The 23241-nt window shown below is 38.5% G+C and overlaps 1 protein-coding gene across 4 annotated transcripts; it reads left to right on the top strand.

The window, feature by feature from the left end:
• The first annotated feature begins 830 nt into the window (after positions 1-830).
• ARMCX3 (armadillo repeat containing X-linked 3) lies at positions 831-8887 on the top strand. Of its 4 annotated transcripts, none has more exons than XM_057538076.1 (5): positions 831-988; positions 1518-1597; positions 1854-1951; positions 2219-2289; positions 2560-8887. In XM_057538076.1, the coding sequence occupies exon 5, from the start codon at positions 2709-2711 to the stop codon at positions 3846-3848; it is 1140 nt and encodes a 379-aa protein (XP_057394059.1). In that variant the 5' UTR covers positions 831-988; positions 1518-1597; positions 1854-1951; positions 2219-2289; positions 2560-2708; the 3' UTR covers positions 3849-8887. The 4 variants fall into 4 exon arrangements, with proteins under 4 accessions (XP_057394059.1, XP_007181492.2, XP_057394060.1 ...); XM_007181430.3 differs by having other exon boundaries at positions 1891-1951; XM_057538077.1 differs by lacking the exon at positions 2219-2289.
• Positions 8888-23241: the final 14354 nt, after the last annotated feature.

Consider the following 23241-nt stretch of genomic DNA (forward strand, 5'->3'; position numbering starts at 1 on the left):
TTTGTCTGCCACTCACTTTGTCAGTGTGCGTGCCTCTCTATCTGACGGACATCCACGACATAGTTGTGATTTCTACTCAACCTTTTCTGTGTCACTGGCTTCTGAGGTCTCCATGCCTCTTCCTTGCTAACTGATGGGAGTGAAAGTCTCCTGTTTAGAAGACTGGCCTAGTCAGAAGATTTATGTATCCTCAGACACAGTGATGAGCTCATTCAGGATTGTGTTATGTGCTAGGCCCCAGAAGACATTAAGATTGCTTTGAGTGAAGTGTGTAACACTCCCTGCAAGTGAGAAAATGTGGGACTTTTGGAGGCCATCACCCAACATCACTCTCCAACTCCCACTCTTTTTTTTTTTCTCAAATGAAAATAGCTTTACAGCAATTCTTTTCTCACAAAAAGAATGTAGGCTGGGGGTGGGAGAGGGCAGAACTGAAAGAACAAAAAAGCATTAAGAAAGAAAAAACCACACTCACTCCAGGTCTCCTTTTCTGATGGCTTTTTCTTTTCAGATCTGGGACTAGATTTCAGAGGAAACGGTAGACATTTGTAGCTGGGAGGTGGGGAGGTGGAAGGAGAGGTTGCTGCCCCAGGAGCCTAGGGAAGGAAGAGGCAATTTTTCAAAAAGTACAAGTGACCAGTAACCCCAGGGGAAGATGCTGTCCCTTTCTGGTAATCAGAGGAAGGCAAACACAACTACAGGGAGATGGGATTAGCAAAGAAGAAAGAGTAACAAGGCCTGATATGGGGGAGGGAATGGAGGGGGGCGGGCCCTCTTCTGCCGCACTGCTGGTGGGAGGGGAAATTGGGGACCCGAGTTGGTGGATGACGTAGCTCTCACGTGACCAAGAGCTGACGTGTGCAGAAGTCCTTCTTGTTCTGGTCGTTGTTCCCGTCTGAGTACCAGCTCCCCATTGCCCTGAGGGCGAGCGGGCCTGCAGCAGAGGCAAGAAGGAGGAGGAGAAGGAAATTGTCCCGGATCCCTGCAGGTCAGTGCCTGGGAGATTCCAGAAGGTGGGGGTGGCCGAGGGCGCAGGGCGGAGACCGTCGCGGGTCCTGGGGCGCCTCCGTCGTCTCTCCCACTCGCCGCCGGCTTTCCAAGACATCTGTCCCGCCCGCAGCCCATTTCTTTGCTGCGAAATGGTGAGCAGCGGGGTGTTTGGGGAGGAGCTCAGAGATTAGGAGGTGGGAATCTGGTGGAACCGAGGCCATAATCTGGAAAGGGAGCTGCGGCCTGGGTGTTTGCCCCCAGTACTCCAGGACAGTGCCGGCGGGGAAAGGCTGGACATGGGGAGGGGTGTGTGCAACGTGATGTGTCAGCAGAGCCCCGAGAGGGGTCATAGGGGTGGGAAACCTTTGACAACCAGGCCTCCGAATTAGGAAAGAGTTTTCTGTTCTGGGGACCGGTCCGTCCACCAAGCACTCGGTAGCGGCTGTTTCCCGTCTTTCTGACTGTGACTGTGTCTTCCTGACCATGGCTCTGTGTCTTGTGGGTCCGAGCCTCTCCCGGGTTGCCAGTCTTTCCGTAGGTTGCGGCACTACGCCAGGCTAGAGAAGAGGAAGGAAATTAACCCCAATCGGTGAAGGTCGATTTGAGGGTAAGACCAAATGGGGACCCTAACAGGGGCGGTGGTGGGGGTGGGGAGAAACCAGAGATGGCAATAATCTAGGTTGGGTCTGAGTCTGAGTGTGTTTCTTGCACTCCTGGGACTGTGGCGAAATGGCGTGCGTTGTGTGTGTGTGTGTGTGTGTGTGTGTGCGCGCGCGCGCGTGTGTCGCGGGGGGTGGGGTGGGGGAGAATGACAGAAGGGAAACCTATCAGATAGTTTGTTCATAATCCTCTTCTCTCAACAGCATTTAGTCCCCATGTTTTCGATCTGTCATCCTGCAGGTCTGCTGTAGCAGGTGGCACCACTTGAAGCGAGGGAGGAAGTTTCCTCAGATCAGTAGAGGTCGGTGTGGGCGTGGGGGCTGCTTGGAATGGGGGAGGGGTTGGAAATCGCCCGCGGTTGGACAGGCTCACCCAATCCTACCTTATTTCCCTAACATCCCTCCCATTTCAGGCTAGGGAAGGGGCAGGCACGTGCATGTCTTGGATGGCATAGAGAGGTTTTTTTAAAAAAAAAATCTGACAACCTATATAGGTGAATCGGGAAAGCAACGAATGTACAGTCAATCCATCAAGGCTTCAGTTCTCACTGCCTCTGGTCTCTCTGCAGATTGCAAGGGTTGTTAGGCGTGGCACACCTCCAGGGGAGGGAAGAAGGGGCAAACTGCCTGTCTGCAGGAGGTTAGTGCAAGGTGCCACTCCCTGGGAACACCCGAGGTTGGGGTGGCTGAGGGCCCAGCAGAGACTATGGGCTCCGTTGCCTTTATCTAGGCTTGGGGAGGGGGTGGACTGCGGAGGGTAGGGGGAGAGTGAAATGAGGAGGAAAGAGTTTGTTAACAATCTACACTTCCTGCCAAGAACTCATTTACTTATCCCTCTGTGCAACTGTCTGCATGGGACAACACAAGGAGAAGAGAAACTCAAACCCCTTTTCCTTCCTCCACCCGCTAGGTCCACCTCCAGAATCAGCTGTTGTGGCCTTGAAGTGGCTGAAGACAATCATCCTCCAAAGGCCGGCACCCAGGCCAGGCCCATAGCCCTCCTCCCCCAGCCTGTGACTGCTCTGTTCCTTGGTCCCTGATATCGTCAGGGACGATTGCATGGGCTACGCCAGGAAAGTAGGCTGGGTGACTGCAGGACTGGTGATTGGGGCTGGCGCCTGCTATTGCATTTATAGACTGACCAGGGGAAGAAAACAGAACAAGGAGAAAATGGCTGAGGGCGGGTCTGGGGACGTGGATGATGTTGGGGACTGTCCTGGGGCCAGGTACAATGACTGGTCTGATGATGATGATGACAACAGTGAGAACAAAGGTATAGTATGGTACCCACCTTGGGCCCGGATTGGGACTGAGGCTGGGACCAGAGCTAGGGCCAGGGCAAGGGCCAGGGCTACCCGGGCTCGTCGGGCCGTGCAGAAAAGGGCTTCCCCCAATTCAGATGATACTATTTTGTCCCCTCAAGAGTTGCAAAAAGTTCTTTGCTTGGTTGAGATGTCTGAAAAGCCTTATATTCTCGAAGCAGCTTTAATTGCCCTGGGTAACAATGCTGCTTACGCATTTAACAGAGATATTATTCGTGATCTGGGTGGTCTCCCAATTGTTGCAAAGATTCTCAATACTCGGGATCCCATAGTTAAGGAAAAGGCTTTAATTGTCCTAAATAACTTGAGTGTGAATGCTGAAAATCAGCGCAGGCTTAAGATATACATGAATCAAGTGTGTGATGACACAATCACTTCTCGCTTGAACTCATCTGTGCAGCTGGCGGGACTAAGATTGCTTACGAACATGACTGTTACTAATGAGTATCAGCACATGCTTGCTAATTCCATTTCAGACTTTTTTCGTTTATTTTCAGCAGGAAATGAAGAAACCAAATTTCAGGTTTTGAAACTCCTTTTGAATTTGGCTGAAAATCCAGCCATGACTAGAGAACTGCTCAGGGCCCAAGTACCATCTTCACTGGGTTCCCTGTTTAATAAGAAGGAGAACAAAGAGGTGATTCTTAAACTTCTGGTCATATTTGAGAACATAAATGACAATTTTAAATGGGAGGAAAATGAACCTACTCAGAATCAATTCAGCGAAGGTTCACTTTTTTTCTTTTTAAAAGAATTTCAAGTGTGTGCTGATAAAATTCTGGGGATAGAAAGCCATCATGATTTTTTGGTGAAAGTAAAAGTTGGAAAATTCATGGCCAAACTGGCTGAGCATATGTTCCCAAAGAGCCAGGAATAACTTCTTGATTTTGTAGTTTAGAAGCAACACACATTGTAAACTATTCCTTTTCTCCACCTTGTTTATATGGTAAAGGAATCCTTTCAGCTGCCAATTTTGAGTAATGAATATCATATTGTATCATCAACGCTGATATTTATCTGAGTTGGTCTTCAGGTCTAAGCTGGATGAATGAATATCACTACCTGTTCTGAAAACAAGTTTGTTGCTTTTTATCTCACTGCCTAGATTGAAATATTTTTACTATTTCTTCTGCATAAGTGACAGTGAACCAATTCATCATAAATAAGCTCCCTCCTGTCATGGGCATTGACTTAATTTGTGTATCATCAATAAAGTTGTGTGTTAATGCTGGAAAAAAAAAGAAAGAAGAAAAAGAAACCATCCTTGTCTTTTGGTTTATAATCTAGTTGGAGAGATAAGAAACATACAAACAAAAAGATAACAGAATATCTCAAGCATATATTCATCGTCAAATATGTGCGTTCAGAGCACAGAGGAAGCAAAGGTTTCTGTGGGATACAATAGTCAGCTACAGATTTATGGAGGAAGTGGCCATTTAAAATGAGTCCTCTATGGGATAGGTAGTTAAGGCATTCCGTATGATGGGAGTGACGGGGGACTGGTGTGAGAAAGGCATGGAGGCAGGAAATCTTCTTATGACAGTAAGCGGGAGACTAGTCTGCTTAGAGTGGAGAGTGTAAGGATGGGAACTAAATAAATTTGGAAAGCTGGCTGAAGCCAGTTTGTGGAGAACTGTTTGAATATTATCCCACTGAACGCTGAGAGCCAGTAAATAATTTTAACTAGAAAGAATAATTGGAATTCATATAAAAGTTCCTCTCTCACCCACTGTGCAGTGTGCTTGAGGGTGTGGCAAAATGGATCCTTTCAAACCCTGGTGGCAGGAATGAGCTTACACTGGCACAAGGTTTGTGGAGGGCCATTTTGTAATACATATCATAAGCCTTAAAATAGGTAAACCCTTTGTCCTAAGGAAATAATTGATTCATTGGCCAAAAACTGTATGTACAAGGCTGTTCATCCCAGCAATGTGTGAAATAGTAAAAACTGGAAACAACTTAAACAATTTAGCACACTGGATTGGTTAAATAAATTAAGGAATATTCACACGGTATAAGATAAATATGTCACTTGCAATCCATATTGCCAGGGAACGATATTCATCATGCATTGTTAAGTGAGAAAGGTAGGTTAGATAGCAGTATTCATAGTATGATTCCATTTTTTTGAGAATATAAGACGTTTAAGTAGACACTAAAAACTCTGGAATTACAGACACCCAAATAGTAACAGTGGTTATCTTTGGGTGGAAGGATAGAGTAATCTTTAACTTTTTACTTTTTATTCATCTATGTGTTCTTATTTATCTAAAACAAATACTGATTTTTTCAAAAATTTTTGAAAAAGAAAAGTGTTGGGAATGGAGCAGGTGATTGATTGGAGCATGTACTGAGTGGAAAAAATATTTGGATTAAACATGAGGTGGGTTGAAGTTTTCTCTCTGAAATAATAGATGAGTGCTGAAGATGGGGCTCGTTGTGAGGATTAAATGAAGTAATACATGGGAAATACTTAGAATGTTCTGGCACATAGCAGTTAATTAAGAAAAGTGAGCACGCTTAATTCCCTGGAATTCAAGGTTGATAGCTTTTTTGGTTGACCTTTGTTTCGCTGGGGGCATTCTGCCACGTGTCAGCATCATTTAATAAATAATAACAACAATAAAGTTTAGCACTTATTAAGTGACCACTGTGTAGAGTGATGTCATTCCTGCAAGGCAACTGTTACAATAATTTCTCAAAGAAATAGGGTTTTCTTATTTCTAAGGACACAAAGTGTTTCATCAGACATGATCTCACCCGCCCTCACAACATATTCCTAGTCAGTTTGGAGATGTTATCCTGCTTTATACATGAGGCCAGGAAAGGGTAAAATCTCTGTTCAGTTATGATCTGGTTTTAGCCCCAGGCTTCCATATACTTACTCTAATGTTGCCTATAGTAGACAAAAGGACCAAGGACTGGTTAGCTTAAAGTTGTTGGGTATGGTGACCCTATTGAATCATGAACACGTGGGGGCTAATTTGACATCAGTTTTAAGGATGGGATGAGGGTAAAGGGAACTAACATTTTTCTTGCTCTATTATTAGGCAGGAGAAAAAGATTTGGGAGGGGAAGCCTAATCCATTTAAAATAAGTTGAGTTTGAGGTAACTGTGTGACATCCAGATGGATACACCCTATTGTCACTTGAATGTATTGATCTGGCGCTCAGAGAAGACTAGGCTATAGATACAGATTTGGGGGCCACTGGAGGATGAATGGTAATTGAGGACATTGGAGTGGATGTGATCCCCAGAGAGAAGGTGCAGAGAGTAAGAGTGGAGGGCTGCAGAAAGAACTGGGTAAGGGACTGTGGCAGCTGGGGAGAGAAGCATAGAATTGCACCTGTGGATACCCTTCCAGACACTTGTACTATCCATATACCTATATATTCTATACATCAAATTGGATGATACTGTAGATGAATTTTCAGAGCCTGATTTAAAATTTTTCTATTTTTCTACTAAAAATTATTCATTGGAGATACTTAAGAAAATAGAGACAACAAGAACAAACTTGTCCCCTGACCCGGATCTGTATCTTGAACATCTAAAAAATATTCAGATCAAGCCATGTTGAACTTGGGGTGCTGAGTGACTTTTCTGCATGGGGTGAAAAATGAGGTCAACTTGCGTAATAAAAAGCCACCGTGCAGCAGGGGCACAGGTCTGACCAGTGCCCATCTGCTCCTGCAGGTCTCTTTTCTCATCCCTTCCCATTCTTCTTCCCTCTCCCTCCCTCGCACTTGTCTTTTTATTTCCTCCTTCTGAGAGACCATTGGCAGTAGTCTCTTTGTGCTTCTGTGTCTTTTGTGGGTGACCGCTTAATTCCCGTGACACCAGGTCATGCACCGGTGGGCATTTGATACAGAATAATAATTGTCATTGCTGTGGTAATACGGTGACCTGGGTGTGGCTGGATGCCAAGATTTTTTGGACCTTTGTTGAACGGAGACTGAGAAGGCACCAGTCTTAACGTGGCACAGCCCTATGTGCACTGCATGTAATTTTGATGTCCCACACCTGGTATTGTTTGGCACGGAATCACCCAGACTTTGGTAAGTGCTGTGTGAGACAGATATGTGACTGCCTGGTCCAGGGAGGCCACAGGGCCGGCCCAGCCACATGCAGATGTCCTCATGCTTTCACATCGGAGGCTGCCACTCTCAAACATTTTGGGAAGGGCACAGTTCTGTGATTGTGGCAGCTCATCGGGGCAGGGAGGGGTCAGTGTCCTCTCTTTAGAGAGGATGGCAACTTCTGGGTAACCGAGGAAATTAGAAACTCAGAGGATATTCTGCTATTTTGGTTTTTCTCTCATCTAATGGTTTTAGGAATTTAAGTGGGTCTATCCCAGTCAAATGTGTTCAAAGGGAATTTTACAAAGATGGAGTAGAGTTCTCTTATAAATTGTCACCCAAAGCATAATATTTCAAGGCTCAGGAAACTGGTTTTCTATTTTTAAATTCATATTTTACTTGCCTTGTTTCAAAAGAGATTCTAAGTGTAGGTTTAGCAAATTGATGTGGTTCAGGCAAATTTTGTGTTTATGCCTCTGTTTGGTTAATTTCTCTGCTAAATTCCCTTGAGAATGGTTTTTTTGAAGAGTGATTATGACTATTTTCAATGCTATCTTTTTACATTCATTTTACATCACATCCCAGGTTGAACGTTTTTTTCTGATTTCTCTGTTTAAATTGTGGCTCTTCCTTGCCTTTAAACCAGAACTATCGTGCTGCCATCTCGGGGTGCAGAAGACTAGGGTAATGACCCCTGGTTTGCTCTGCCCTGAGGTGTGGTGTCAAGCAGGATAACACATATTTACTTTCAGAGATGTGTATTTCCATGCTTTCCCCTCTCCATTGGGTCCCTCTCAGGCCTGTGTTAAGGGCTTGGGCAATGTTGGGTTTGGGGGTAAGCCTGAGTGGAGGGAGAAGGTAGGGGGTGGGAAAGAAGCCTTATTGGATGGGTAACTTTATCCTAACAGGTTCATGTCAATGGAATTCAATCCAGCACTGGCAGTGGGCTAAGTGTAACTCTTTGGCCCTGTTGACCATTTACATTTTAAAAAGTGAAAGAGTAAGTGTAATACAAGCATCTTTGTTTGGGCATTAGAGCCTTCTGTTTATTGAGCATTTTTCTAAGTTTGCACATGGGCATAACATGTTATTAAATGGGGTGGAATTTCTTTTTGAAAATAAAATAACAGAATGACAGTCTATGTTACTATAAGAAATGTAATTACCAAGTAGATCAGATTCTTAGTGTTGGCTGCTCAGAACATTCTGTCCCTAAGATCAATGTGCATCAGAAACCAAATTATCATCAGAAGGTTGTTTATTTAGTGCTCAAGGAATCAGGGCAAGCTGACTTAGCTAGATGATAGTGCTGTCAAAGTAGAAGAACCAGGTGCATCCACGTCTGCTATGGAGATTGACTTGTGGCTGAAATCAAATATTTGTATTCAAGAGCTAGAGCATCTTTCTCCCTGGACACAATTAAAAATTTTGTCTGCCTAGATACCCCTTTGCCAGAGGTGGATCATCAGTTGATGGTAGTTTTATGACTTTTAAGATATATTATCAATTAGCTTTCATACAGAGTTTGAGAGATGTATACTTTGACAACAGGAGAGAACTGTAGTATTTGCAATGCATTCTCTCCTACATGTTGATTAGTATCTTTCTTTTCTGGAATTTTTTTGATGAGTAATGATAACTTGTTATTGATTTTTTTTGAATCTCAAGCAAAATGAATTGTCATCTCTTTAGTTTTTTTTTCCATTTCTATTTCAGTCTTCGCTAAAATGTGGTTTAACTATAATGTTGCTAATTTTTGTGGCTTTCTTTCAATAAGCTGTAATGAAAACCCTGACATAATGAAATGGATCAATAAAAGAAAACTTTTTATTTTTACCTTCTTCCATCATTTAAAATGAATTAAATTGGATTCTCTTTGTGATATTAGAAAGGATGGAATCTAGGCAAGACCAAATAAAACAAACAATATTTAAAATATTTTCTAAATCTTAAATCCATTTAAGCTCATTTGGGGAATGATTCTTTGTAATCACTTATTATTTAACATCATCAATCATCAGCTCTTGTTATGCTGGTCTGTGTAATCTATAGCCAAAATTGGAAGTGTTAAATTGCACCATGTCGCTTATAATTCCATTAAATTCTGGTTGATTTTCTTCCGTTATAAAAGTTAAATCTTTATGTTATGAATGTCATAACTTGTGAATGTCTATAAATATATGTCATACATATATCATCACACGTGTTTAGGTGGAAATGACTATAATTGGGGAAATATTAAGATGTTAGTAACACTCTGGAATTGTTTTTCAGCTATTTTAAAACTATCAATAGAAGTCCCAGATATATTTGTTTTAACTTAGAAAGGGGAAAAATTAGTATCTGGGGAAGAAGGCCATATTATAGCTTCTGCATTGGTGGACAGGATTATGCATCCACCTGAGCATTTGACTACCACTCTGAGACAGATTTGGGAATTAACACCACTCTGAGAGATTATTTTTCATAATGAACTCTATTTTAATCTTCTTTATTGTATTTTCTTAAACCATAGCAGTTCTATTAAAAACTAAAACAGATAAAATATAAATTAAAACATAAAACTGCCCTTTTCTCACCCATTTTTACAGTTACCTACTATGAATGTGTTTTATGTGTATTTAAACATAAATGATACACATATTCATATTTTTATCGGAAAATGAAATCACAGTCCATATATTGTTCTGTTCTGCAACTTTTATTTCACTTAAAATACATCATGTGTATATTTCCATGCATATCCTACCTCATTTAACTTTGTTCATGGTGTCTTTTTCTGTAGAAGAGCTACATATTTAGGTAGTCATATAATTCAACCTTTCCCTTTATGGCTTCTAGGATTCTGGACATGCTGAGGCAAGCTTTTCCTACCCCAAGAGTTTACAGTAATTTTTAATATTTTCTTCAAGCTTTTAAAAATAGCTATTTGTATGTGGGTGTGTTTAATCCTTCTGGTATATAATTTTGTATGTGGTATGAAGTAGAGATGTAATTTTATTTCTTTTTCCCATACCCAGACATTGAATATGCCATCCTTTTCACCACTTTTTGACAGAACTTTTTAGAGATTATTAGTTATAGGTTATTTACCACATGTTATTCTTCTCTATAAATGGAAACATTATTGCTCTTTTTGCTGTCTTTGAGGCATGATGCACTGAAGACTGTTGGTGAAGTCCTATATCACAGAACCTGTTTTATTAAAGTTGGAATGAATATTATTGGGTTGTGATACTAGTAATTAATTGTTTATGGGTCTATTATGAAGAAATTTGAAACACCAAAGGGTATATACAGTGCACTATGGGCTATGAAAATGCCACATTTTGTAAAAAGTATTCTAGCAAGTGACTTACACGAGTGTGACAACACTTCACTCAAAGCATTGACAATGAACAAGCTAATCGGTGTATTTGAGAGTTTGAAAATCCGCTAGCTAACTCAGTCTTCCAAGCAGGAGAGTTGTTACATATTGTCACATGTGCCTTGGAACCGAAGATAAGAAACCGATCTTTTTGAAACATGGAATGAACTGTTAGATCTAGAAGGCTTGAGCACTATGAATTAAGACATTTTGGTGGACACTTACAAGATAAATAATAGTCTTATCAAAAAACTGGAAGAGATACAGATTTAAATTTATAAAAGACACTTGTGTACAAATAGAGAAAATAATATAATGAAAAAACTGAAATAAACATCAGTGACACATTGACACTGAAACAATTGGTTGAAGTAGCAATTGATTAAAACATTCTGTGGATGAGTTTGATAGAGGATACTCCTTTCATTAGTAATATATATCCTTTTAAGCAAAAGAAATAAGAAAATAATGTTAGCACATGGTCTCTAGAGTGCAGTACTTCCTAAAAACTTGCTAGAATAGAGGAAAGCTATTGATTTTTTTGTGTTTATCTTTGCCTCACCACCTCTTCTATTTTGCTTATTGACTTTGTGATTTTTAAATAGTCCTCTGTGTTTTAGATAAATACAGTCATATCAATTGTAAATAGAAATTGCTTTTAACTTTTCCCAGTTTTACACTAATTATTTATTTTCTTATCTTGTTGCAATAACTAGAATCACCCAAAATACTACTGAATAAAAATGGAGATTGTGGATGACCTTGACTTGTTCCTGGTTTTAGTGGAAATGACTTTGGCTTTTCATGGTTAGAATGAGGATTGCTGTTGACTGTTGGTAAAAAGCACTTTCAATATTTAAGTTATTCCCTTCTATTCTTGTTGGTACCCATTAGAAGTAGCTGCTGATTTTTTTCTAATCCTACTAGGTCATAGTAGAGCTTTTTATTGCCAAACTTCTGAGTTCTGTTTGTTTATAAGTTTTATAGTTTGTTAATGTTTTATTTTGATTTTTATATTTATTATTAATATTTGTTTATAGTTACCTTTTATGTACTACCTTTAGCAGGTTTTGGTCTTAGGTTTGCTAGCTTTATAAAATTCATTAGTGAGCTTTCAATTTTTTTCCTCTTTTCTGGTAGAGTGTAAATAATATTGGTATTATCTCCTCTTTAAATGTTAGATAGAACTGAACTGCAAAACCATTTGATCCTGATTCCTTTTTTAGTGGTAGGTCTACAGTCACATTTCCAATCTTATCTCTTGTAATTTGTCTACTCAAATTTTCTATTTCTTGGGTTAATGTTGGTAACTTCTATTCTACTGGGAAATCATCCATTACCTTTAGATCTTTAAATTTGATGTCAAAGATGTATATGTAAAATTATAACTTTTAATCACATCTATTTTTGTAGTGAAATCCTTTATTATTCATAATTTGTATACTTTTGCTTTTCTTCCATTATTACTTAGTTTTACTTATGAAGAGTGTGTTTATTTTATTGGTCTTTTCAAAGAACCAGGCTTTTATTTATCATTTCTACAATGTTTTTTCTGGTCATTATTTTTAACTTTAACTTTACTAATTTCTTCTATCTTTGGATTTGTTCTATTGTGCCTTTCTAATGCTTCAAGAATAGGGCTTATTTCTTTTATTTATGGCCTTCTTGAATAATAATGGTAATTAAGATTATTTATTTTTCTCTGAATACAGCTTTAGCCATGCCCCATAAGCTTTGATATGATGTATTCTCTTTTTCTTTGCTTTCCTTATAGCTTGCAATTTTACTTTTAATTTCCTCTTTGACCCAGGGGTTATTATGGAGAACAGTGCTATATTGTCAGGCAGTTACGTTTAATGGTGATCTTTTATTATTTATTTCTAATTTTATTTTGTTAAGGTAAGAGGATGTGCCTATAAATTCTCTCCTTTTTAGAATGTATTTTCTCTTATATTTAATCTGAGTTTTTAAATTTGAAAATCATGTTTTTCAATCCCAGCAATTATTTTTTTCTGCTTTAGTTGTATTCCTTTCAGTGCTCTTATTACTTATTTTGCTAAATATTATATCTGACTCCTTAAGTAGTTCTATTTCAGTGGGAGATAATATAAGTTTTGAAGTGCACAGACGTGAATATGAATAGTCATCTGTGGAAGTAATACAAGGGACTGGAGAAATTTGGAGAATAGAAACTCCAAGGAAGGTCTTCTGGGAGATATCCCTTGGAGGCAGGACTGGGATTTGATTGAAATAATTTTATGATTCTGCATTTATTCTTCACTATATGTGCATTTTCTTCAAACATTGTTTCTTAGACATACCTAGTGATGCCTACCTAAGTGGTAGATTAAAGATTTTTTAGAAAGTATCTTTAGACTCTTACCCATAATTCATTTGTTTTCTCATTCTGTCTCTCTTACCTCTTCCAGATTTGCAATGTATCTCATTAACACAGTGCTCCAGCTATCATTATTGTATTGTATTGTACATTGATTACCTTAGTTGTAGCTTTAAAAAGCTATGCTCAGAATTTAGTGTCCAAGAGAAAACAGGGTGCAGGCAAATAAGCTGTGTAGAGACTGCGGCTTGACCAACAGCTGATACCATTTCCCAATGGGCTCATCGTACTTATGTCTCTGAGGGAAACCTCTGAATAGTCAGAAAGAAAAAAATATGCAGTAATTTACTAAGGGATGGGGTGACAGACACCAAAAACTACATGAACATTTCCATGTACTCTCTCAAATATTTATGTGTATGCATATATGATATAATATTATGTTTTAGATATAAACTTATATTCTTGTTTTTCTCTCCCACAGTATTTCTTACTTTTCCATTTTCCCCATTCCTTTCTTCAGGAAAGGTTTATGGAAGGGCTTTGTCATTTCCCAAAGCCCAAACACATGAAAGTATGCTAGGTATAGTTGATGCTCTACACTAAGATGTGTCTAGTTATGGTTTTATTTGTATTCAACCTGCTCAAGAGTCAGTGTGTTCCATATAAGGATTCATGTCTTGCTTCAGTTGTTGAAAATTCTGTGCCACAATCTCTTCAAATATTACCTTTTGCTTATTCTCTCTAGTCTTTTTTTATGAAACTTCTTCCAAGCGTATTTTGATATTTTTCATTCTTTCTGCCATGTCTTCTAGCTTCTCATGCATATTTTGCACCACGTTATCTTTTTATGCTGCATTCTGGGTGATTATTTTTTGAGATATATCTTTAAATGTCTTAATTATCTCCTTGGGTTTGAGTTTACCTCTGCTAGAGTCATACAACTTTAACCAGTTCCAGATTAATTTTTATGTAGTTTGTGTTCACTAACATGTAGGAACTGTGAACTCAACCCTACACCTATGGGTGGAGCTGGCCTGGGTTCTGATTGCTCTCAGGGATCTCTTTATCCACCCATAACCTCACATAAAAGACAAGCTTTCTTGTTATATATCTTTGCTGTGAGAAAAGGTTTTCTAGTCATCATTTTAGGTACTGGTTGTGCTTCTGTGAGATCTGGATTTAGACAGGAGCTCAGTACCAGCCTCCCATCTTCCACTGACTAGAGGCATTGCCTCCTGTGGCCATGTGGGATTAAAACCCTGTTCCCCAGCCCTTAAAGCCAATATCCATCTGTTCGTCTTTATCTCTTGCTCACTGCTGTAAGTTCCTTCTTTGTTCCTTGGGGATTTCCATTTCAGGATTATGAGCTTGACTATATTACTACTTTTAGAGGGGGTTCATATTCTATAATTTCTGTGAGTTTTAAGTGGAAGGGGTCAGTTCCGAGTCAGTTCAGCATGCTATTGACTGGAAGTTCCTCATATAGGTTTGTTGGATTGGATTGTGTAGGTGACTTATGTGATGCCTCTTAAGAGATATCTTGGGGGAATGCTGTTTTATATTTCTTCCAGCCAAACAGTATAGGGTCTTACCAAGCTTTCTGTATCCCAGAATGGCAATGGCAGGGAAGCAGCAGAGAAAGTCTTGATCATTCAAGGAAGACACAGAAGCAAATAGAGAGCCATCTTGTCTGAGGGGGCCACAAGGAGGGAATGGAAGTGGTGAATTATGTAGAATAATACTAGAACCACATGGACTCCTTCCTTCTAAGAACTCTAAGGCACTCCATAAGCATCCTTGAACTTAGACACAGCATGGAGAAAACAGTAGGTCTTGAACTGATACTGTTTCAGTCACCCCCATGGAATGAGAAGACAAAATGAAAATTGTGAGTATTGCTATGGAAAATAAAAGTTGGATGTCTTACACACTTGAATTTGTGGACTGAGATTTATTCCAGTTACATATAAATACATACATATATACACACATGCATATTTGTATATGGATAGTAAACAAGCTGGAAGGATATACCACAGTGTATTAGAATGGCATTCTGTAGCAGTAAGATTACAAGACATTTAATTTACATTTTCTTCTTTGCCTAGTTAACTACACTTTTCCTTATTTTAGCTCAAATTTTACTCCTTGGGGAATTTTTTCTGTCCCTTTTCTACCCCCTTCAGAGAGCTTTGATGTATATTCTTATATACCGGTGTCCCATTGTTTCTTTGTACTTATATGGAATTATAATTATACATGCACTTGTGTGATTATTTGATTAATGTATATCCCCCACTAGTCTGTGAGCTTCATGAATGCAAAGACTTAGTTTGTTTTTCTCACCATTGTATTCTCAGTACCTTGCATAGGCACTCAATAAAGACTTACTAAATGGATAAATGAATACATTTCTACATTGTTTGAATATTTTACAATGATTGTATTAATTTCATTATTAAAAGAAAATAAAGATTATCCTATTTAGAACAAATATAAACATAGATCTTCTGGGCCGGTGATTATTTGAGGGTCACACTTCCTAATAAGAATGTGTTGGTAATTACAGCTTCTCTCTCCTGAAAAATCCACATACACCCTCCTTTCATTCCTAACACACAACTTTACATATACTTTAGGTATTTCTAGACTTGGCCAGAGGACACCTGGTCTAGGTTTAGCAGTATGGTCAGTGGGTGAGAGTTCCTTGGACACTGGCCTAAGCCTGGCTGAGGGGCCACCAGGGAGGATGTGGAATGGCAGGCAGCAACCCTGCTACAAGGCTAGGCTCCTCCTGGGTTCCCTGGAGTTTGGGAATGAGAGGCCTACCAGACTGCACTCCTCAGGCTAGGTGGGAGGTAGTAGACATGGTCCAGGGAGGCTTCTACTCAGGGAGAGAACAAGTGTGTCTGGGGGGCTCTCCCCACAGCAATCACTTCTCTAGGCTACATGGAAACCCTCAGGTGCAGGGGTCTAGGAGAGAGCGATCCCATTCTGTTTTCCATTGGTGGGAACAGTGCTCCCATCTATGTTGAGGCTGAGTTATCTTTATGGGAATTTGGGAGAGGGATGGAAGGGGCCAAAGGCATTTACCCAGGTTACCACCTTGGTCACCTGTTAGTGTATATTTTTGAAGTGAGCAACAGAGTCAGGTGCAAAGAATGAGAGGCTGTGGAATATGGGAAGGGGTTGGGAGACAGCACCTTATGCCCATCTTGACAGGACAGGGAGAATCAGACCATCTTTGCAACCCTTACACTCTCAGCTGCCTCGGCCTCACAGCTCTTCCCTTCGTTCAGTTGAATCTCACTGTTCAGAAGGATTCAGTCTAAAAACTTATCAAATACTTTAAGCACGTGGGGGACTTCCCTGGTGGTCCAGTGGTTAAAGACTTCGCCTTCCAATGCAGGGGGTGCGGGTTCAATCCCTGGTTGGGGAGCTAAGATCCCACATGCCTTGTGGCCAAAAAACCAAAACGTAGAATGAAAGCAATATTGTAACAAATTCAATAAAGACCTTAAAAATGGTCAACATTAAAAAAATCTTAGAAAAACATACTTTAAGCATGTTTATAACACTTCATATGTAGAAAAACAGTACAATCGTAAAACTTAATTGGACTAAGGCACTTGCATGAAGCAAAGCTTCCTTCTTAAGTTGGAAATATTTTTTACGATATATTTTTCCTCGAATTGATTCCTTGTTACTTTTTCAGTGAAAGTAATTTCATTGCCTTTTTTTCTGATGGTAAAAAATGATTGCATGCTGATGCTTATTTTTAAGGGCTGCAATAGTACTAGAAAATACGAGGAAGTAAGTACAAATCTCATGTTTACTCTCTGTCTCTACTACTGACTTCCTGCCCACTCTCTAACCCCAATCCCCTGCTCCATTTTGGTATATGGATATGGTTGCAGGGGAGATGGAAGATGTTACTGCCCCAGGGGATTGAAGGTGGAGGGAGGGGGCCTGAGGATCAGGCTAGTCTTGTGAAAGATATCGATGGGGCTGAAAACATTTGAAAACTGTTACCCAGAGTCAGAAAAAGCAGCTACTGAGACCAGCATCCTGGATGATTAATGTCTTTTAATAACATTTTATAATTCCTTCCACAAAGCTCTTGCCTATTGTGGCAGAGGCTGTTAATGCTCCCCAATATTCATGTTGTCCGCTTCCTCCTGGGTATCCAGCTAGATGACAATGGTAAGTGTCCCTTTTGATTGAGTGCAGCCATAAGTCTGATTCTGGGCCAAAGAATTGTGGCAGAAGTGATGTAAGTCACCTCCGTATTTTTCCACGTAAAACCTATCCATGCTTGACCTGTGCTCTCTCTTTTCCCATCCACCAGCTGAATGGATGGACAGCAGAACCTCCCTGCTGAACTGAAACATTAACTTGAGACTCTTTTGTGGGAAAAAAAAAGTATTTTTGCTTTTAAAATCATACTTTTTTAAGTCTTTTGTTGTAACAGTTTTACCCTTTTATGCTACTATGACATTGATGGCTTTCTTTCCTTCCTTTTTTTTTTTTTGGACCTCAGATGATGATTACACTAATCAGATTCCTTCCTTCATATCATACCATTTGCATAGGTCTAATCAAAACCTTTTCCTCTTTGAAAGGCTTTTTGGCACAAGATCTATTCTGCTTATTTTAATAAATATATAAATAAGTTTTTAAAAACCCTTTTCTTTATTCATTCATTTACTACTTTGTTTCTTTCATCTCTATTCCTCACTTCCATCTTCCTCCCAACAGGCAACCGTTCTAATATACTTGATGTGTATATTCTTGTTTGTCTGAGTTCTTTTAGAACTTACGTTATTTAGTATGCATGAATTTTTAATTTAGATAGTGGTATGTTGCTGTGGTTCTTATTTTGTTTTTCTTTTCCCACTCAGCAGTATTTTTTTTTATGTTACATGTTACTCTGGGTACATCTAATCTGTAGTTTCCAGCTTTTGCATGATGTACCAAAGTGTTCATCCACTCTAATTTACTTCTTCATTTTCCTAGGAATAGAATCTAGACTGCTTCCAACTCCTTACTACCCCAAACACTGAGATGAATGTCCTCATATATGTCCCCTTATGGACCTGTGTGAGAAGTGTTCTGGAATATAAAAATGGAATTGTTAGGTCATAGGGTACATATATAATTAATGTGATTAAATACTGTCAGATTGCTTTTTGGAATAGCAGCGACAGTCTAAAATCTAATTAGCTGCCTGTATGTGTAAGAGATCCTATATCCTTGCACCCTTACTAACACTTGGCATTTCCCATCTTTTGAATTGCTGGCCAAATAGGTTGTAAGTGTACAGGTATCCTCCGCTTTTTGAAAGTTCACTTTTACGAAAGAGTTAACCTTAGTAGCTCTTTCTGCTAACAGAAAGAAATCTGAAGAGGATTTTGCTCTTATGAAAAATGGAGAAAAGTGAAAATAGCAGTTCAGGGTTTGTTTTGCAGCAAGCCATTATAGAGGCAGCGTGCACCCAGAGCAGCAGGAGTAGCACCATCAAGCTCCTTCTCCCGGAACTACACTCAGTATCAAGCTACCATAGCTTTGAACTGTGTCTGTGAGCATCTGTGTTTTATCTTGATTTATTTTGTGCATCCGTTAGCAAGATGTGTCCTAAGGTAATTGTTTCTTCACTTTAGACCATTTCTGCTTATGAAACACTCTACTTTTGGCCAGTGGGGGAAACCTGTATTTATAATTATATTTTAATTAGCAATTATCTGATTAATAATGAGTTTGAACATCTCCATGTATTTTTTTTTAATTTATATATTTGTTATTTTTGGCTGTGTTGGGTCTTCGTTTCTGTGCAAGGGCTTTCTCTAGTTGCGGCAAGCGGGGGCCACTCTTCATCGCGGTGCGCGGGCCTCTCACTGTCGCGGCCTCTCTTGTTGCGGAGCACAAGCTCCAGACGCGCAGGCTCAGCAGTTGTGGCTCACGGGCCTAGTTGCTCCGCGGCATGTGGGATCTTCCCAGACCAGGACTCGAACCCGTGTCCCCTGCATTGGCAGGCAGATTCTCAACCGCTGCACCACCAGGGAAGCCCTCTCCATGTATTTTTAAGCATTTTGGTTTTCCTCTTCTCTAGGTGTACTTTTCATATATTTTGCCAATTTAGGGTGGTGTGTCTCTGTCTTTTTCTCTTGGATTTGAAGAGTACTGTGCATATGCTAGATATTAATCCTTTGTTAGTTTAAAATATTGCAAATATCTTTTTTTTCTGTCTGTCATCTATTAACTTTGTTCATGGCGTCCTTTATTGAATAGAAATGCTGATTTTTATATAACAAAATCTATTAATCTTTTTTGCCATATGGTATGTATTTCTGAGGTTTTGTTTAAGAAATTTTTGTCCAATTCTAGGCCACAAAGATATTCTCCTATATTATCTTCTATTAACTTCATAATTTTAACTTTCATATTTAGGTCTTTCATCCTCCAGAGTCCAGATTTATATTTGGTGTTAGGCAGGGGTCCAGTTTTATTTTTCTCCAAATTGAGAGCCAGTCTTCCCAATACCATATACTAAACAGTCCATCCTTTTCCATTGATTTGTAGTGCCAATTTTATAGTATATTAAGTTTTTATATTTACTTAAGTCTGTCTCTAAGCTTTTACATTTATCTGTTTATCTCTTACATATTTCTTTTATTACTATGATATGGCAGGGACAGCTAGTACTCACCAAATGATCTTTGTTTTTTCCTACTCTCCTGCCTGCCTTGCATTTATAATAATTGAGGCCATATGACTAGATCTGGACAAGGTACTATAAGCAAAAGTAATGTGAATTACTTCTGGCCCAAGGTAGTTTAAAATCCTGTATAAGAGGCCACATTTGAGCTGGAGGAGCCACGAGATAGAAGAAACCACAAGATGGAAGAGTAACAGCGTGGAAGACTGAGAGCTGCCCAACCGGCATTAAATTTTATGTAAACAAGAAATAAACCTTTGTGTATTCACTGAGATTTGGGGGTTCATTTGTTACTGCAGCATAGCCTATTGTTATCTTGACTAATGATATAATTTTGTAGTATATCTTACTATTTGGTAGAATCAGTCTCCCCTCTTTATCCGTATTTTTCAAAATTGGCATAGCTCTTTTAGAGTCTTAATACTTCATATATATATATATATGTTAGAGTGTGTCAATCAAGCTTTGATAGCTATTTTTCATGTTAGGCCAATTTTGCATTCCAAGTTGATCATGAAAAACTTTTTTATACATAACTGGATTCCACTTGCTGGTATTTTGTTTAAAAATTTTACATTTATGTTTATAGGTAAGACATGTATAGTTTTCCTTTTTCATACTAACTTTGGTTTTGATATACAGGTTAGTACTAGTCTCATAAAATGCATTGGATAGCATTACTTATTTCTGTTCTCTGGAAGAGTTTGTACGAGATTGGAATTATCAACTCCATCTGGGCCTATTTTGGGGAGCAGAGGGACTTTTAAACTACTGATCTAATTTCCTCAGTGATTATAGGACCCTTTAGAGTTTCTGTATCTTTTTGAGTCAGTTTTGGTAAGTTCTATTCTTCAAGGGATTCAAACATTTCATCCACATTTTCAAATTCATTGCATAAAGTTAATCATAATATTCTTTTATCTTTAAAAATATTTGCTTACTCATTATTATGTCCTCTTGTTCATTGCTAATATTCTTTCTTAACACCTTTTTTTCCTTGATTAGTCTCACCAAAGGTTTGCTTTTTTTTATTATACCATTCACAGGACCAGGTTTTGGCTTTGTTGATATTGTCTAATGTATTTTTACTTTCTATTTCATCTATTGCTGCTCTTGTCTTTTTCATTCTTCTGTCCTTATTCTGTTGGTCTTTTTCTAACTTCTTAATTTGGATGCTTAGCTTATCAATGTTTAGCCTTTTTTTCTAGTCTAACATAAGATTTAAAAAAATAACTTTATTGAGAGATAATTCACATACTAAATTCACCTATTTAAAGTGTACAATTCAATGTGTTTTAAGTATATTCACAGAGTTGTACAACCATCACCACGATCAATTTTAAAACATTTTTATCACTCCAAAAGGAAACCCTGTACCCTTTAGCTGTCACTCTTCATCTCTCCTCCACTGCCCCTCCAGCACTTGTCCACCATGATTCTACTTTTTGTCTCTATAGATTCACCTATTCTGGATGTATCGTATAACATAAAGATTTAAGGCCATAAATTTCCCTTGAAATACCGTTTTTACTGAATCCCACAAATTTTGATCTTTAGCATTCTTATTATTATTCAGTTCTCAGTATTTTAAAATTTCCACTATGCTTCCTCCTTAACCCATTGATTATTTAGAAATATGTTTTAAAATTTCCAAGCACATGGATTTTTAAAATGTTGTCTTTTTATTATTGATTTCTATTTGAATTGCATTTTGGTCAGATAAGGTGAACTTTATGAAACTGATTCTCAGAAATTTGTTGAGACTTGATTTATGGCCAACTATGTGATCAATTATTGTAAAAGTCCTGTGTATGCTTGAGAAGAAAATGTATTCTCCTATTATTGGGTGCAGGATTCTGTTTATTTTCATTAAATCAGCTTGTTGATTGTATTGTTCTCTATCCTATAACTTTACCATTTTTAGCAAATACTTGTCCTTTAAATATTTTAGAAAAGTGTGTTGAATTATCCCATGTGATCGTTGATGTTTTCATTTCTTTTTTTCTTTACATATTTTGAGGTTACTTTATTAAATGCCCACACACTTAGAATTGTTATTTATTTTGGTGAATTGAACCATTTATCATCAGTTAAAAAATCTTACTTTGAAATAATTATAGATTTACAGGAAGTTGCAAGGATAATGCAGAGAATTTTTCTGTACCTTTCACACAGTTTTCCCCAATGGTTACATCTTACATAACTATAGAGTGATATTAAAATTAGGAAACTGACATTGGTACAATATGTGTGTCTAACTCTATGCCATTTTCTTTCACCATGGCAACCAAGATTCTAAACTCTTCCAACAACGCAAAGATCTCCTTTGTGTTATCTCTTTCTAGTCACACACACTCTCCCCCTCACCATCCCTAACTCCCTATTCTTCATTTCTATACTTTTTTTCATTTTAAGAATGTTATATAAATTGAATCATAGAGTATGTGTTTTTTTTTTTGAGATTGGCTTTTTCCCCCCACTCAGTACAATGCCCTTGAGATCCACTCAAGTTGTTTTGTGTGTCAATAATAGTTCATTCCTTTTTATAGCCAAGTAATATTCCATGGTATGGATATACCATGGTTTGTTTAACCATTCACATATTTTTTATCTTTAATAATGCCTTCTGTCTTAAAACCTATTTTTGTCTCATTAATTTGGCTCTTCCAACTTCCTTTTGGTTAGTGTTTACATGGTATATTTTTCTGACTTTTACTTTCAAAGTTTCTGCATGCTTATTCTTTTTTTTTTTTTTTAAGAAATTCACGTTCTTTTATTTATTTATTTATTTATTTATTTATTTATGACTGTGTTGAGTCTTCGTTTCTGTGCGAGGGCTTTCTCTAGTTGCAGCAAGTGGGGACCACTCTTCATCGCGGTGCGCGGGCCTCTCACCATCGCGGCCTCTCCTGTTGCGGAGCACAGGCTCCAGACGCGCAGGCTCAGTAATTGTGGCTCATGGGCCAGTTGCTCCGTGGCATGTGGGATCTTCCCAGACCAGGGCTCGAACCCGTGTCCCCTGCATTGGCAGGCAGATTCTCAACCACTGCGCCACCAGGGAAGCCCTGCATGCTTATTCTTTATCATGTAGCTTGATTTTTTAAATCTGACAAAATCTTTTAACTAGTAAGTTTAGCCCATTTTTTCTTATTATGATTACTAATACATGTGAGTTCTGTGCTTTCTCTTTTCCTTGCTCTTTTAAGGTTTCACTTTTCTCATTTCTCACCTTCTTTTGGATTAAATTATTCTTCTTAGTGCATTTTTCCCTTCAATGCATTGGACATTTTACACTCTCTATTATTTTAGTGGTCACTCTTGCAATTTTATCATTCATATCTAACTTAACTCTAGAGTTAATCAATTATATTAAGAATAGATGAGAGTCCCAATTGTGATTAATTTGGACTGATATAAACTTATGTTCTTAGGCACACTCAAAATCTATAATTCTTTTCTTTTTTGTTCTGATAATGCAATATCACCCTCAGACCTAAGGTGTTTTCACATTTGAAAGTATGAATCTCAGTTAAGGCAGGAGGCAAATTGCTATTTATTTTCCTTATAAGCAGGGCACAGTGGTAACTATTTTAAAAAGGCCTAGAAAGGCTCAGAATTTCCCAGATCACCTTCTTGAGTTACCAGTGTTCCCATTTTACTAAAGAAATCTGATAAAATGGTGCATTCAACTGATATAACAATTAAGTAATGGAAAAGGCGAGTTTCTAAACTCATTCTTCAAGTTGTCTCTGACAGCTTTAAGTGGA

Source organism: Balaenoptera acutorostrata, chromosome X (genome assembly GCF_949987535.1).
Source record: "Balaenoptera acutorostrata chromosome X, mBalAcu1.1, whole genome shotgun sequence".
Lineage (NCBI taxonomy): Eukaryota > Metazoa > Chordata > Mammalia > Artiodactyla > Balaenopteridae > Balaenoptera > Balaenoptera acutorostrata.

Excerpts from the sequence above, each read along its gene's own strand:
- ARMCX3 (XM_057538076.1), top strand. The coding sequence starts at position 2,709 with ATGGGCTACGCCAGGAAAGTAGGCTGGGTGACTGCAGGACTGGTGATT.